This window comes from Cyprinodon tularosa, unplaced genomic scaffold, assembly GCF_016077235.1.
Source record: "Cyprinodon tularosa strain WSP-4 unplaced genomic scaffold, ASM1607723v1 ctg469, whole genome shotgun sequence".
In the NCBI taxonomy this organism is placed as follows: Eukaryota; Metazoa; Chordata; class Actinopteri; order Cyprinodontiformes; family Cyprinodontidae; genus Cyprinodon; species Cyprinodon tularosa.
In genome coordinates, this window is record NW_024039195.1 from 396,721 (window position 1) to 413,317 (window position 16,597).

General features: G+C 41.7%; 2 protein-coding genes across 2 annotated transcripts in view; both read left to right on the top strand.

The window, feature by feature from the left end:
* The first annotated feature begins 1,275 nt into the window (after nt 1-1,275).
* wnt16 (wingless-type MMTV integration site family, member 16) lies at nt 1,276-12,804 on the top strand. Its single transcript, XM_038301514.1, has 4 exons — nt 1,276-2,874; nt 3,479-3,708; nt 10,480-10,775; nt 11,128-12,804. Exons 1-4 carry the CDS (start codon nt 2,783-2,785, stop codon nt 11,581-11,583), a joined length of 1,074 nt encoding a protein of 357 aa, XP_038157442.1. The 5' UTR covers nt 1,276-2,782; the 3' UTR covers nt 11,584-12,804.
* The window catches only part of stab2 (stabilin 2), a 51,420-nt gene continuing 47,424 nt past the window's right edge, over nt 12,602-16,597 (top strand). The window contains 1 exon segment of the mRNA XM_038301517.1: nt 12,602-12,774. Within this exon segment, the coding sequence (XP_038157445.1) occupies nt 12,602-12,774 (173 nt within the window).

Here is a 16,597-nt window from a genome sequence, read left to right on the forward strand (position 1 = left end):
TGTGAATGGGTCGGTTGTGTGATGGTTGTGATTGTGAATGGGTCGGTTGTGTGATGGTTGTGATTGTGAATGGGTCGGTTGTGTGATGGTTGTATTTGCGAATGGGTCGGTTGTGTGATGGTTCTGATTGCGAATGGGTCGGTTATGTGATGGTTGTGATTGCGAATGGGTCGGTTGTGTGGTGGTTCTGATTGTGAATGGGTCGGTTGTCTGGTGGTTCTGATTGTGAATGGGTCGGTTGTGTGATGGTTGTGATTGTGAATGGGTCGGTTGTGTGGTGGTTCTGATTGTGAATGGGTCGGTTGTCTGGTGGTTCTGATTGTGTATGGGTCGGTTGTGTGGTGGTTATGATTTTGAATGGGTCAGTTGTGTGATGGTTTTGATTGTGAATGGGTCGGTTGTGTGATGGTTCTGATTGTGAATGGGTCAGTTGTGTGATGGTTCTGATTGTGAATGGGTCGGTTGTGTGGTGGTTGTGACTGTGAATGGGTCGGTTGTGTGGTGGTTGTGACTGTGAATGGGTCAGTTGTGTGATGGTTCTGATTGTGAATGGGTCGGTTGTGTGGTGGTTGTGATTGTGAATGGGTCGGTTGTGTGATGGTTCTGATTGTGAATGGGTCGGTTGTGTGGTGGTTGTGATTGTGAATGGGTCGGTTGTGTGATGGTTTTGATTGTGAATGGGTCGGTTATGTGATGGTTGTGATTGTGAATGGGTCGGTTGTGTGGTGGTTGTGATTTTGAATGGGTCGGTTGTGTGATGGTTTTGATTGTGAATGGGTCGGTTGTGTGATGGTTTCTGATTGTGAATGGGTCGGTTGTGTGATGGTTCTGATTGTGAATGGGTCAGGTTGTGTGATGGTTCTGATTGTGAATGGGTCGGTTGTGTGATGGTTGTGATTGTGAATGGGTCGGTTGTGTGATGGTTGTGATTGCGAATGGGTCAGTTGTGTGATGGTTCTGATTGCGAATGGGTTGGTTATGTGATGGTTGTGATTGCGAATGGGTCGGTTGTGTGGTGGTTCTGATTGTGAATGGGTCGGTTGTCTGGTGGTTCTGATTGTGAATGGGTCGGTTGTGTGATGGTTGTGATTGTGAATGGGTCGGTTGTGTGGTGGTTCTGATTGTGAATGGGTCGGTTGTCTGGTGGTTCTGATTGTGAATGGGTCGGTTGTGTGATGGTTCTGATTGTGAATGGGTCGGTTGTGTGATGGTTCTGATTGTGAATGGGTCGGTTGTCTGGTGTTCTGATGTGATGGTCGTTGTGTTGGTTCTGATTGTGAATGGGTCTGTTGTCTAGGTGTTCTGATTGTGAATGGGTCGGTTGTGTGATGGTTTTGATTGTGAATGGGTCGGTTGTCTGGTGGTTCTGATTGTGAATGGGTCGGTTGTGTGATGGTTGTGATTGTGAATGGGTCGGTTGTGTGATGGTTTTGATTGCGAATGGGTCGGTTGTGTGATGGTTCTGATTGCGAATGGGTCGGTTATGTGATGGTTGTGATTGTGAATGGGTCGGTTGTGTGATGGTTGTGATTGTGAATGGGTAGGTTGTGTGATGGTTCTGATTGTGAATGGGTCGGTTGTGTGGTGGTTCTGATTGTGAATGGGTCGGTTGTCTGGTGGTTCTGATTGTGAATGGGTCGGTTGTGTGATGGTTGTGATTGTGAATGGGTCGGTTGTCTGATGGTTCTGATTGTGAATGGGTCGGTTGTGTGATGGTTGTGATTGTGAATGGGTCGGTTGTGTGATGGTTGTGATTGTGAATGGGTCGGTTGTCTGATGGTTGTGATTGTGAATGGGTCGGTTGTGTGATGGTTGTGATTGTGAATGGGTCGGTTGTCTGATGGTTGTGATTGTGAATGGGTCGGTTGTGTGATGGTTGTGATTGTGAATGGGTCGGTTGTGTGATGGTTGTGATTGTGAATGGGTCGGTTGTCTGATGGTTGTGATTGTGAATGGGTCGGTTGTGTGATGGTTGTGATTGTGAATGGGTCGGTTGTGTGATGGTTGTGATTGTGAATGGGTCGGTTGTCTGATGGTTCTGATTGTGAATGGGTCGGTTGTCTGGTTGTTCTGATTGTATATAATTGTCTATTTTTCTACAGAATTTCTCAGATTGGTTCTGAGCTCCTGTTTTAAATAAAGTTTTATTCAGATTTCCGGAGTCCTTTTCTTCCTGATTCCAGTGTATCACTTGGTTCTGATCCACCACAGTTGTCTAAAGACAAATAGGTCCAGTTCATTTCGGGGGTTAGAGTTCTGTTCCAATCAGGTTCTGTTTGTTAAATGTAGTTTAAATAGTTTCCATCTAAGGAAACCGGGCTGATTGGATCAGGTTCTGGGGAGACATGTAGTTACAGCAGAGAGGAAACCCTCCAACAGAACCAGAAGGCAGAAACACAGCAGCACTTCTGTGTGCTTTGGCCCTAGACGCTATTTCCAGGTTAGAACCTCCTGGTTTGTCTCGTTTTTAGGGTTCATTCTTCAGAACTATCTGGATCCTGGATAGATCAGACCCGGTTCTTCTGGCTTTGGGTCGGTGTGATGAACAGAACCTCCGTTCTCACTGGCGCGCGCGCACTGTTTGCTCAGCAGCGCATCACGATCAGCCTCTGACGTCACCTCGGTGAGCTGGGCCAATCAGGATCGGCCGGACTGGGACTGGGTCCGGTTCGCCGCAGCTGGACCTGCAGAGGGGAGCGACTTGTGGAGCATCGGGATCTTTGCGGACCGGGACCGGATTTCCTGCAGCTTCCAGGATGATCCGCGGATCCCAGGAGTTCTGATGGAGCCCCGGAGTTCTGGAGTCCGACCCATGTGCGCCCTGACGCTGCTGCTGGTGTCGGTCTGCCCGCTGTGCTGCAGGGCCAACTGGATGTGAGTACCGGTACCGGTCCGGCAAAGCCCATTTTGACATCAGGAACCAAACGCAGAACTGTGGAACCTCCAACTTGTCTCTTCAGAACCGAATTCTGCTGAGGTCCGGATTGATCCGACCTGCTGGGAAATCAGATCATAAAGGTTCTGATCCCACCTGTTCAGGTAGGATCCGGAACGCATCAGAACTCCGATCGGTTCCGTTTAAACGGAACCATCCTGCAGCCACTTTATCAGCTCTAAGTGATCCAGAATGTGGAATTTATTTACAGTCTGGATCCAAAATAGAGTTTAATCACCGAACAGTTCAGAACCTTTAAACCAGATTAAGCAGATTAATGTGATGTTCTCTGATGGTTCTGACCCAAATAATCCGAACCTGCAATTTCATTGGAAGTATTCACCTTTTCCGGAACCGGTTCTAATTAGTTCCTGGATTTAATCAGAAGGATCCATTAAATAATTTGGGTCTTTTATTGGTGGGACTGTTTAGAAACTCTTGAGAAATTCGGTTCATCAGCTGTGGTTCTGGTTTCAGTTCATGTCCCGGCTCTGCTGGTTCCTCCGGGATGTGTGCGCTAACTGCAGCCGCTGCCTTCCACAGGTGGCTGGGTGTGACCCCTCCGGATGACCCGGAGCAGCTGTCCTGCGGTGACCCGGTGCTGAGCGCCCGGCAGCGGGAGCTGTGCCGCAGGAAGCCCTTCCTGCTGCCCAGCGTCCGGGACGGAGCCCAGCTGGCGGTATCAGAGTGTCAGAACCAGTTCCGCCGGGAGCGCTGGAACTGCTCCACGACCCGGGAGCCCACGGCCGTGTTCGGCTACGAACTGACGAGCGGTGAGTTATTCAACAGTGACCCACGCACCTTCTAAACTCATTCTGCTCATTTAAGATGTGCAGATTTTAGTCTGGATTGAAAGGTTCTGATGGAAGGTCCAATTTATGTGACACACAGGGCCGGATCTACCATCAGGCAATACTAGGCAGTTGCCTAGGGCCCCTGGGGGGCACATAAAACTCTGTTTACATGTAGGCCTATGGTTAATACAACTATTCCTTATTTGTGCACATTAATTATATTTTTGATAAAAATCCTTTCGCTAAAATGGCATCAGAACCAGTAGCTGCTTGTTGAGTTTTCTCCAGGGGGGGGCTATAAGATTCAAATTAGACTATACCAAAAATAAATCAAATAAGTTTTAAAACCAGTATATTTATAGTAATGCCAACAAAAAAATAATTAAAAGCACTTTATAAAAATAAACCACAAATTCATGAACAGTATTATTTATTTTTGTAAATAAATCTTGCCCTCCTGAGGCTTTGTGAAGGGAGATCTGTGTTTTGCATGCTCCAATATTGTGTCACAAGCCTTAAAAAAAATTATGTACCAGTTTCATAAGGGAGAAGCTTTCATATTTTTTTAAACATTTTTTTAACCCAAGGGTTGTTTTTGTTTTAAAAACATGGAAACAAGGTTTCACTGTATAAAGCCTCGAACTCAATGCTATTCCTGACATTTTGAATTGAAAAAACATCCTGGATGGGGGAAGCGAGATGTCTTCAAACTTGGAAACAAAGTCCGGTGGATTGTTTTTAATTTCTTTGGAATAAAAAAATTATATATACAGGTGCTGGTCATAAAATTAGAATATCATGAAAAAGTAGATTGATTTCAGTAATTCCATTTAAAAAGTGAAACTTGTATATTATATTCATACATTACATACAAACTCATATATTTCAGATGTTTATTTTGTTTAATTTTGATGATTACAAATGACAACAAATGAAAATCTCAAATTCATCATATCAGAAAATTAGAATATTGTGAAAAGGTTCAAAATTGATGGCCCCTGGTGCCACACTCTAATCAGCTAATTAACTCAAACCACCTGCAAAAGCCTTTAAATGGTCTTTCAGTCTAGTTCTATAGGCTACACAATCATGGGGAAGACTGCTGACTTGACAGTTGTCCAAAAGACGACCATCGACACCTTGCACAAGGAGGGCAAGACACAAAAGGTCATCGCTAAAGAGGCTGGCTGTTCACAGAGCTCAGTGTCCAAGCACATTAATAGAGAGGCGAAGGGAAGGAAAAGATGTGGTCGAAAAAAGTGTACAAGCAAGAGAGATAACCGCACCCTGGAGAGGATTGTGAAACAAAACCCATTCAAAAATGTGGGGGAGATTCACAAAGAGTGGACTGCAGCTGGAGTGAGTGCTTCAAGAACCACCACACACAGACGTATGAAAGACATGGGTTTCTGCTGTCGCATTCCTTGTGTCAAGCCACTCTTGAACCACAGACAGCGTCAGAAGCGTCTTGCCTGGGCTAAAGAGAAACAGGACTGGACTGCTGGTGAGTGGTCCAAAGTCATGTTCTCTGATGAAAGTAAATTTTGCATTTCCTTTGGAAATCAAGGTCCCAGAGTCTGGAGGAAAAGAAGAGAGGCACTTCATCCACGTTGCTTGAAGTCCAGTGTAAAGTTTCCACAGTCAGTGATGGTTTGGGGTGCCATGTCATCTGCTGGTGTTGGTCCATTGTGTTTTCTGAGGTCCAGGGTCAACGCAGCCACATACCAGGAAGTTTTAGAGCACTTCATGCTTCCTGCAGCTGACCAACTTTTTGGAGATGCAGATTTCATTTTCCAACAGGACTTGGCACCTGCACACAGTGCCAAAGCTACCAGTACCTGGTTGAAGGACCATGGTATCCCTGTTCTTAATTGGCCAGCAAACTCTCCTGACCTTAACCCCATAGAAAATCTATGGGGTATTGTGAAGAAGAAGATGCAATACACCAGACCCAACAATTCAGAAGAGCTAAAAGCCACTATTAGAGCAACCTGGGCTATCATAACATCTGAGCAGTGCCACAGACTGATCGACTCCATGCCACGCCGCATTGCTGCAGTAATACAGGCCAAAGGAGGCCCAACTAAATACTGAGTGCTGTACATGCTCATACTTTTCATGTTCATACTTTTCAGTTGGCCAACATTTCTATAAATCCTTTGTTTTTATTGGTCTTCAGTAATATTCTAATTTTCTGATATGATGAATTTGAGATTTTCATTTGTTGTCATTTGTAATCATCAAAATTAAACAAAATAAACATCTGAAATATATGAGTTTGTATGTAATGTATGAATATAATATACAAGTTTCACTTTTTAAATGGAATTACTGAAATCAATCTACTTTTTCATGATATTCTAATTTTATGACCAGCACCTGTATATATATATATATATATATATATATATATATATATATATATATATATATATATATATATATATATATATATATATAACTATGTGTATATATTCTTCTTTGCCTTTTCTAAAAAGTGCTTTTAATTAGTCCTACCTGTATTTATACATGCTAGGTCAGATCCTGAAGTTTGAAAAGGAGGCAGGGGCTTCAGCTGACCCAATACTATACAGCGACACAATAGAGCACACAAAAAACAAAAACAAAAGTGAGCGCCATTGCATGCAAGCAAAATAATTTTGGAGCAATTATTTATTTTAAAAAAGCATGGGCACAGATAATTAATGCAAGCATGTGAAAAAATTATTAACAGCACTTATTTATTATGCTAAATTGTCATAAATAAATTGTACAATCAGATGTTATTTTCTGCATCATTAAATATCTACCTGAACCAAACTGAATTGAAATGGCCCACTTGTGAACTTAACTGTACATCTCTAATCTACTACTGATAAAGGAACTATTTATCTTTGATAAATATCTGTCAGCAAACTTGAACTGGAAAACTGAAAACTTGAAATATGCAACTGTAAAAGAAAAAACAAAAAAACATTCATGCATGTCTGTGTTTATCATTTGTGTTTGGGCCCATCCTATGATGGTGTGATGGTGATGATCCTATGAGGTGTATATCATGGCCAGAAAGATGGCAGAGCTGTAAGTTCATTTTTTTACTGGTAAACGGTAGCGTCTCGGCCAGTGGCAGCAGGTGGAGTTTTCTTCAGGAGGGGCTATAAATTTAAAATAGACGTATAGTAAAAACCAATCAAATGTTTACTTAGTTATCACACCAGTATATTTATAGGAATGCCAGAGCGGCCCATGTAGTTCATACCAGACCAGGATCTCCTCCAGTGATCTGATGACAAACGACAATACGACAAAAAAAATATTCTGCAGCATTCTAGGATCAGAGGTTTAGGGCGTGCTGAGCCGCCCGGAAAAAGATACATTTCACTGTTTTCTACTTACATTTTTTACATTTTTGAAATGTGCTCAGTGCTTTTTGCCAATAACTGACTCTATCATTCACCAACACATCGTATCTGGGACTTTTGTGCTTTGTCTTCCTATATTTTTGTCTTCTTGGACGGGCTGTAGCGAAACTTACCTGGCTTTTCCTCGCCTTACACCTTGCTCCTCTCCTTATCCTTGTATCCTAAAATGGATTATATTTAACAAGATAAATATATACAATTGTGCTTAAAGATTAGACACAGTCCCTATAAAGAAAAGGATAAAGTCACAATTCTAATAACAAGAAACTGAAAAAAATAAAAAATAAATAAAAAAAATATATATATATATATATGTATATATATATATATATAAATAAAAACATACAAAATTATGATTTGATAGATTTAAATATTGATTTTGAATTGTGATTTAAAAAATAATAATGATTTAAAAAAACAGTCCAAGACACAATAGAGCCCCTTGATCCTGAACATTTCACCAAGAAACAAGAGGCAGAAATCTGACTGAATATTTAAGAAAACATCTGATTGCAGTGATTCCCTCAAAGTGTTGCTCAGAATCTTTGTTTAGGAGCTCCATCGTGCTGGTTTACCTGCTTTTTTGTTTGTTTGTTTATTATTATTATTATTATTTGTATTGAACCCTCATTGAAAATTAATGGCACAATTTTAATTTAATAAAAAAAAAAAAAAAAAAAAAAAAAATATATATATATACATATATATATATATATATATATATATATATATATATATATATATATATATATATATATATATATATATTTTTTTTTTATCCAAGTACTTTATTGTTTTTAGACTGTTCTAAATCAAGTATGTTTTTGTTTTACTTTTTTCAATTTAAAAAGCTTATACAATATAAAAAAACAAACAAACTATATTTTAGAGGTGCTCTGATTCGATTTAAGAGTCAGCACCCCCAAATATGGTCTAAAAACGCCTATGCTGACTGGTGACCAGCACAGAACCAAACCCAACATCACACCTGGCCGAGCACGGTGGTGGAGGAATGGGGATCTGGGCAGCCGCTAAGTGGAGCCCCAGCTCCTCTTTAGGACAGCATGTTTAGGGCTGAAATGTGAGTCCATCTGCAGCTTGGTCCAAACTTTGTCCCAAAAACACAGAACCGTATCTAGAGAGGCTGAAAAAAGAGAAGAATCTAGGTGATGAAAAGGTGTTTCTACATCTGCTGGTTAATGGATGCATTTACTTTTCCTCTGACTGGATGTGTGGGTTTGCTTCCAGAGCCGTAAGTTTGGTACCAGAACTTATGACACTGCAAACAATGTGGACCTTTAGGATACTTAGTTCTAGATTGAATGTTGAAGACAAAGTTTAATTTGAATCTGAATTCAGATTAAAGTTTGTTTTAATTTTAGATTCTTGTTTAATTTGTGTCTCATTTAAAGTTGAAATTTGATTTAAATCTTACTTTGAATTGAAATAAAATTTTGCTGACTTCAGATTAGTCAAATTTGAATCAGATTTTAGATTAAAGTCTAATTTTATTCTAACTATAAAGTTTAGATTAAAGTTCAGATTTAAGTTTAATTTCAATATGACTTCAGGTTAAAGTTTATTTGAATCTGACTTCAGATTAAAATTAGCCTAATATCCCATTGTAATCCAGTCATGTGATGCTAATCTGCGACCCATCAGTTAAAGCTTCTCCAAACTAACTTGCAGTCCTGAAATAACAGATTTTGTGTTTTCAGGAAAGAGTGCAGGGTCAGATTCGTATCTCCGACTGTGGTTCCGCTGCTCTATGTTCTATGGTAGTTTGGTTGATTTTTCAGATGGGTTGGTGTGCAGAGAGCCAGGCGTTTGGGCCTGGAGAGGTTGAAGGATTCAGAGCCAAGATTGTTTGTTTGGGTCCCTGAGAAAGACTCTGACTCCCAGAATACCACCTTATTTCGGGGGGGGGGGGTCCGCTGATTCTTATGTATTCACTCGATTGCTGATTGCCCCCAAAGAAATGACATATTGGAAAATGGTAAATGGCATGTACTTATATAGCGCCTTTATCCAAGTCAGGAGACTTGACCAAAGCGCTTTACACTACATTAATTCACCCATTCACTCACACACTCACACACTGATGATGGCAAGCTACATTGTAGCCACAGCTGCCCTGGGGCTCACTGACAGAAGCAGGGCTGCCGTACACTGGCGCCACCAGGCCCTCTGACCACCATCAGTAGACAATGCAGGTGAAGTGTCTTGCCCAAGGACACAACGACAATGAAAGTCGGAGTCTGGGCTTGAACAGTCAACCCTTCGATTTCAGGGCAAACTCCTACATCCAACGCCACTGTTGGTACTCCCCGCTAAATGGCCTACCTGTGTAGCATTTGGCTGCAGAAACAAGCAGTTAGTCGGCTGTGGGAAGATGTTTCACAGGTAATTTCACAGTCAGTGGATGAACTAACCAAGAAAATCCACATATACACCGATGTATCTATAGTATAGTGTGTAGCGTAACATTAGTCTGGCTATCTCTGACTGACTGGAAGATATTGACTGAGTTAGCCATCGACATTATGTCCAACGTTAGAAAATAGAGAGTAAATAGAAAGTAATTCACTGTAAAATGTCAATGTAGTAATTCTTTATTAAGTGGATAATGCTGTTATTTTTGTAGTGTTTGTTGTATTTCTCATTTGAAAAAGTAATGTGCTGAAATATATTTAATCTAATACTGACGAAAAAAAAGCAACTCAAATATTTGACCCCTATATATATATATATATATATATATATATATATATATATATATATATATATATATATATATATATATATATATATATATATATATATATATATTTCTAGACTTCATTGACTTCATCCTGACTATGCAATGTGAAGTTAAAGTAATCTACTGATGCTATCAAACAGCCAGTGTGTCAAAGTGATGAATTTATCTTCATTTTAAAAGTCTTAAGTCCCCCTGAAAATGAGAACACCATCGTTGTTCGATGCTGTAGCGCACGTAATGTTTAGATTGCCGGTGGCGTCACTCCACCCCGTTCTACCAATGGGCTATCAGCATTCCATTGAATAAATAGCGATCATTGGTTAGGTCAGGTTTCAGAGGATCTGCTCTGACAAAGGGACAAAATTTAATATCAAGGCCACTGCTGAAGGATGAGTGGCTGAAAACTGATCCAAGTCTGCCCCCAAGTGGCCAAACAAAATAACTGCATGTTGTTAAAGGTTCAACTGTAAGGGTTGGATGGACCCTAACCCTCCCTCCAAGTCCATGTCAGCAGCTAATAATGCAAAGGAAGTGTTTTCACTGCAGGTTTCTCTCTGCACCCAACAGGAACCAAAGAGACGGCGTTCATCTACGCCGTGATGGCGGCAGGCCTGGTTCACTCCATCACCCGCTCCTGCAGCCAGGGCAACATGACGGTGTGCGGCTGTGACGCTCACCTGCGAGGCAGCGGTGGGGGCGAGACGGCAGCCGAAGCGTGGCAGTGGGGGGGCTGCTCGGACAACATCCAGTTTGGAACCTGGTTCAGCCGCAAGTTCATGGAGCACTCTGTTAAGAACCTGTCGAGCCTGACCAGTTACACGCTGAGCACCATGAACCAGCACAACAGTGAAGCCGGCCGACAGGTGAGGACATCATAGACCTGACCCAAGTAGACTCGACAGGTCGGTTCCCTCTCTGCTGGGAACACTGGTCAAAGTGAGGAGGGTGCGGCAAGGTTCTGTTCCACCACAGTGGGTCAAGATCTTAACGACTTGAGAATTCAAATCCCACATTTTCTAAATTTTACACTGTTTTCAAATGTTAAAGTTTACTTAAAGTGACCAAAATCTTCAGGATAAGAAGTCGACCTCTGAGTAGATGTTGGTAGAACTCCTTCCAGACCCTCTAAACCAGTTTGGGTTTGGTTCTGACAGCTCGCTGTATGTTGCCCCACCTGGATCCATCTCTCAGCTCAGTCATTGTTTTTCCCTGCAGGCCATCGAGAGGACCATGTCCACAGAGTGTCGCTGTCACGGCATTTCTGGTTCCTGCGGCGTGAAGACCTGTTGGAGGTCAATGGCGCCGTTCAGACGCGTCGGCTCTTACCTGAAGGAGCGATACGAGCAGAGCATCCAGATGTCGAACCGCTCCAGGAAGAAGATAAGGAAAAAGGACCAACGCCGTCCGCTCAACAAACACCAACTCATCTACCTGAACAAGTCTCCGAACTACTGCCTGGAGGACAAACGGCGGGGCATCGCTGGCACCAGGGGGCGCCGCTGCAACAGGGCGTCCTCCGGGCCGGACGGCTGTAACCTGCTCTGCTGCGGCAGAGGCTACAACACTCACGTGGTGAGGAACATTGAACGCTGCGAGTGCAAGTTTGTTTGGTGCTGCTTCGTCCGCTGCAGGCGGTGCGAGAGCATGAACGACATGCACACCTGTAAATAGGTCCAGGCCCGTTAAGGACGTCACACCTTCGGCATCTGGGAGTAAAGCAGAGACGATCCCATATGGACGGAGACTTCCCGCCAGGTCAGGGTGAATATCCAGGTCCAACAGCTGCTGGTCATTTAAAGGCTGCATGACTGGAAGCAGCCTTAAGGCTGGACTCGGACCTCCTCCAGGTCTTCTCTGTGCCGCCTGTGCAGACCAAACAAGGACTTTGAGTAGAACCAGTGATCTACCAATAACATTTGGTTTAGAGTACCAGTAAAAGTATCTTCAGCTGTGTACTTGTCGATAACAAGTGCTTAGGATACTAATACACAGTCCAGTTTATGTTGGCATAGTAGAACCTGTGATTTAATGACGTAGAGCTGACAGAACCACACCGGTGAAAACTCTGGGAGACCCTCTTAAACCACCAGCTGGGGCTGAGGGGGCTTTGGATCCAGCATCGGACCCAGTTTCTCCATGTTTAGCCTCATCCCAACCTCACGCATCTTTCACGTACATGATGGCCGGGCTAGTGCGACCCGATTCTGCATGCATGGAGACCAATATGCTATTTAAGATTCATCCAGGTCATAGTCATTCCAAAAAAAGTAAAAAAAAAACAATCCACTGGACTTTGTTTCTAAGTTTGAAGACATTTAGCTTCCCATCCAGGAAGCTTTTTCAGTTCAAAATGTCAGAAATAGTGTTGAGTTCAAGGTTTTATACAGTAGTACATCAAGGTACAATGCCTGGATGGGTTCCAGCTCATCAAGTTCTCCATGTGAGCTGCAGCTCTGAACCAACTCGTTTCTAATCACTGGTTTTTCTCTGAACAAGCAAATAAATATTTGTTTTTGTCAATAAACTTTATTTATGTCCAGAACTTGCTGTCGGGTTGTTTGTCCCGGTTGGTTTAGCCTGGATCACGGTCAGGGTAAGTCTCCAGGACCTTAGTGCCTTAGAGCTGCAGTCTGTGGTAGAGCAGAAGGATGAAGATCTGGATTTACCTCAACTCCTGTAGTCCTGACATATGGATCGGACCTGGAAGAACCAGATACTGAATACAGCAGCGTCCTCTGTAGAGTGGCTGGATCGCTCCAGCAGAACCGTTCCTGCCTCCCAGGACCTGCTGCAGATGTTCCTGTGGGAAGATTCCTCAGAGATCTCCTCTGCTGCTGGTCCCAAAAGAGGTCACTGGGCTGGGTCAGGACCGCCCAAACCTTCAGCATTTGGTCAGCATCCATCGGAATCATAAGCTCCAGTAGCTCCAGCTGCTGCAGAGGTAAAGGCCGGTTGTGATGGAAAAGGGAAAGAACGTCACAGTGTGTTCTAAGATGTTCTGCGATTATCTGAAGGTTCAGTCCACCTTTTCTGCCTGCAGGCGGAGCTGCTCTCCATCCATCTCAATGCCCTCTATTTATGCACTGGATTGCTGATTGCCAGAAAAAAATGAAGCCACCGGCTTCCATATTGGTACTCCCCACACCTGCCCTCAGTTGCGCTGTAAAAATGCCTACCTGTGTAGCATTTGGCTGCAGAAACAAGCAGTTTGTCGGCTGTGGGAAGATGTTTCCTAGGTAATTTCACAGTCAGTGGGTGAACTAACCAAGAAAATCCACATATATGCCGGTGTAACATTAGTCTGGCTATCTCAGACTGACTCAAACATATTGACTGAGTTAGCCACTGACTTTGTGTATAATGTTAGAAAATAGAAAGTAATCCACTGTGAAATGTCAATGTAGTAGTTCTTCTTTAAATGGATGACGCTGTAGTTTTTGTAGTGTTTGTTGTATTTCTCATTTGGAGAAGTCATGAGCTGAAGTATATTGCATGATATTTTGGGTGGGAAAAAAACAACTCAAACATTTTTAAAGACTGATGCACAGACACAGCATTAAAGCATATGGCATCAAACATGCACAATTGTGAAATAAATATGAAAACACTCTAGCATTAACAGACAAATACTTGAAATTCAGTCTTGATATGAAATCCTGAAATTATATGTAATATGTAATTACCATAACAATTTTATATATACATGTATTACATATACATCATCAATTTGGCACTTTTGGCACATCAATTCAGTTTATTTCTATAGCGCCAACACACGTCATCTCAAGACACTTTACAGTTCAACAGATCATGCAATTAGATTAATTCAAAGTTTTCTGGCTAAGGAAAACCAGTTGATTGCATTAACTCGAAGGCAATGGCTCACACTAAGCATGCTTGGAGCGACAGTGGAGAGAAAAAGTGGAGAGTTAAAAGCTTTTAACAGGAGAAACCTCCAGCAGAACCAGGCTCAGTGTGAGCGGCCATCTGCGGGTTCAAGGAGACAGAAGCAGAGATACAAAAAGCAACTGTAAAAGGCAGCCCCATCCAGGAAACACACAGCCAGGCAGATGAGCTCCGAGCTAGCTCCCATGTCAGAGGATGAAGAGAGCACATCCAGTTAGTCACAGTCAGAGAAACAGGTCTACACTTAAAAACAGGCTTATCTCCTACATCTGTATTATTATGCGCCATTAACACATTCATTTTGTTGTAATGGATTTTTATAATATGTCATATTACATGATTTATAGACTTCATTGACTTCATAATGAATATGCAATGTGATGTGCCTATTTTTAAAAAAAATCTTAGGTTAAATGAATCTACTGATGCTATGAAACAGCCAGTGTGTCACAAAGTGATGAATTTAGCTTTATTTTAAGAGTTTTAATTCCCCCTGAAAATGAGAACATCATCGTTGTTTGATGCTGTAGTGCACGTATTGTTTACATTGAGACGGGTCTAACTAGGGAGTACCAATATGGCGGGCGTTGGCTTCACCTCAACCCCATACTACCAACAGGCAATCAGTAATCCAGTGAATAAATAGAGATCAGTGGTCCATCTAGTCTGAGGAAACGATGCTGTTGGTTGTTAAAGGTGTGGAGAACCCCGGAAAGGTCCAGCTCTGAGCCTGGCAGAGAACACCCCCAGAACCAAAGTAACACCAGTTGTTTTTGGATCAATGTTCTGAATGAAGATGAGTTTTTGCTCCTCCTTTGGTTCCTTTTCCCTGCTGCATCCTTACTCTGGGACAGATGCTGTGTTCTAGTTTCCTGAGTCAGCACTCTGACAGTCAGTGTTATCAGCCCAGTTTGATGAGGAAGCACAAAGTTTGGCGGAAAACAAAGCTCAGGTTCCTATTTACTCTCCAGGATTTCCTGCTATTCTAAAACCCAACTGGACCGGGTCTATCGAGTGCCATGTAGGGACTGAGGCCTGACCTAAGGCTCCTGGCTGCACTACATTCCATTCTATTCATTTAGGGTCAAAGTTCACCAATCCACACACAACAGCAGACATGTTGAAACCAGAACAGAGACCATCAAAGCATCAGACCTCATTTTGGACCGCCGGCATCCAGGGAAGAAACCTACAGCAGATCCCAGAAATTCTGGTTTCTGTCTGCAGGGAAGTTTGGAGCTTTAATTGTCCAATGACAGACAGGGGCTGTCCTGGTATCAAAGGTCCGACTGAGGCCGGTTCTGTGGGATGCCGGTATGGCACCGGTTCACTCAGCTTCTAGAGTCCATTCCTCCTGACTAAAACGAAGCAGCCAGAGTCCAGAGAGACGTCCATGCAGCTGCTGATCCATAACCTCACAGGAAGGCCTGTTCTATCAGATGAGCATACCTGGTCAGACCAGCATACCCATAGTCAATACCCATTTATCCCTTTAGTTTTGTAAAAAAAACTATTTAATTACATACTTTTTTTATTTTATTTGTTTTTAGGCGTATGGCAATCTGATCTTAAATCTTTGGAGCATATGCCGACCTAAATGATTGGAAACTATCAAATAAAAAAAAAAATACCCACAAACTTTCTCCATCTAATGATCCAAGCCGGATTTTCTGCACGCCTGAATAAGGTTCTGCCTGCATCCAGACCTGATCAGGCTCAGCAGATATGGAGGAATTTCATCCCATTATTACAAGCACAAACACATTTTGTAAATGAAAAAAAGGCAATCCAAATAGGAGTTTGAAAAAAGCTTTAATCAGAAAAAGATTAAAGTAACTTTGCTGTTCTCTCATTTTCCCTTCAAGGCCCTTCACAGCTTGGCTCCATCTTACATCTCAGATCTCCTTCACGTTAAAACTCCCACCCGCTCCCTAAGATCCTCCCACTCCTTCCAGCTCTCCGTTCCCTCGGCCCGTCTGGTCACAATGGGGAACCAGGCATTTAGTCGCTCTGCTCCCCACCTCTGGAACTCCCTCCCTCCGGATCTCCGTACTCTGGACTCCTTCCCTCTTTTCAAATCCAGACTCAAAACTTTCCTGTTCAGACAGTCCTATCCCATCTAGTTCCTACGCATCACTTCAATATTGTTCTCTTCCTTTTCTTCCTTTGGTTTTATTTTACTTTCTGCTGTTTTGTTTTCTGTGGCATCTTATGCTTGTACTTTTTAGCTCCCTGTTTTTAATGTTTTTATCTGCCTGTACAGTGTCCTTGGGTGTTGTGATAAGGCGCTTTCAAATAAAATGTATTATTATTATTATTATTATTTTTTATCGTAGGTTCTTTTTTTTAAATAATTTATTTTTTATTTTATTGGTTTCACTTTTTTTTATTTCATGTTTTTCAATTTTTCCAACATAAACTTTTCCGATTGAGTTTTATGAAGTTCATTCTTTTTAAATCATGTTTTCACAGATCACCTCTGTTATTCAAGCTTGATTTAAATCTAATGTGTTTTTGATCTGGAAAATGCAGTAAGAACGCAATTCATTTAACAATAATAAAAAAAATTATATATATATATATATATATATATATATATACATATATATATATATATATATATATATATATATATATATATATATATATATATATATATATATATATACATATATACATATATATATATATATACATATATACATATATACATATATATATATATGTATATATATATATATATATATATATATATATATATATATATATATATATACAT

Bases quoted from the DNA above. Each gene is read 5' to 3' on its own strand.
- wnt16 (XM_038301514.1), top strand. From the start codon at position 2,783: ATGGAGCCCCGGAGTTCTGGAGTCCGACCCATGTGCGCCCTGACGCTG. The intron at 3,709-10,479 runs GTGAGTTATTCA...TGCACCCAACAG, and splicing joins CGGCTACGAACTGACGAGCG to GAACCAAAGAGACGGCGTTC. The intron at 10,776-11,127 runs GTGAGGACATCA...TTTTCCCTGCAG, and splicing joins ACAGTGAAGCCGGCCGACAG to GCCATCGAGAGGACCATGTC.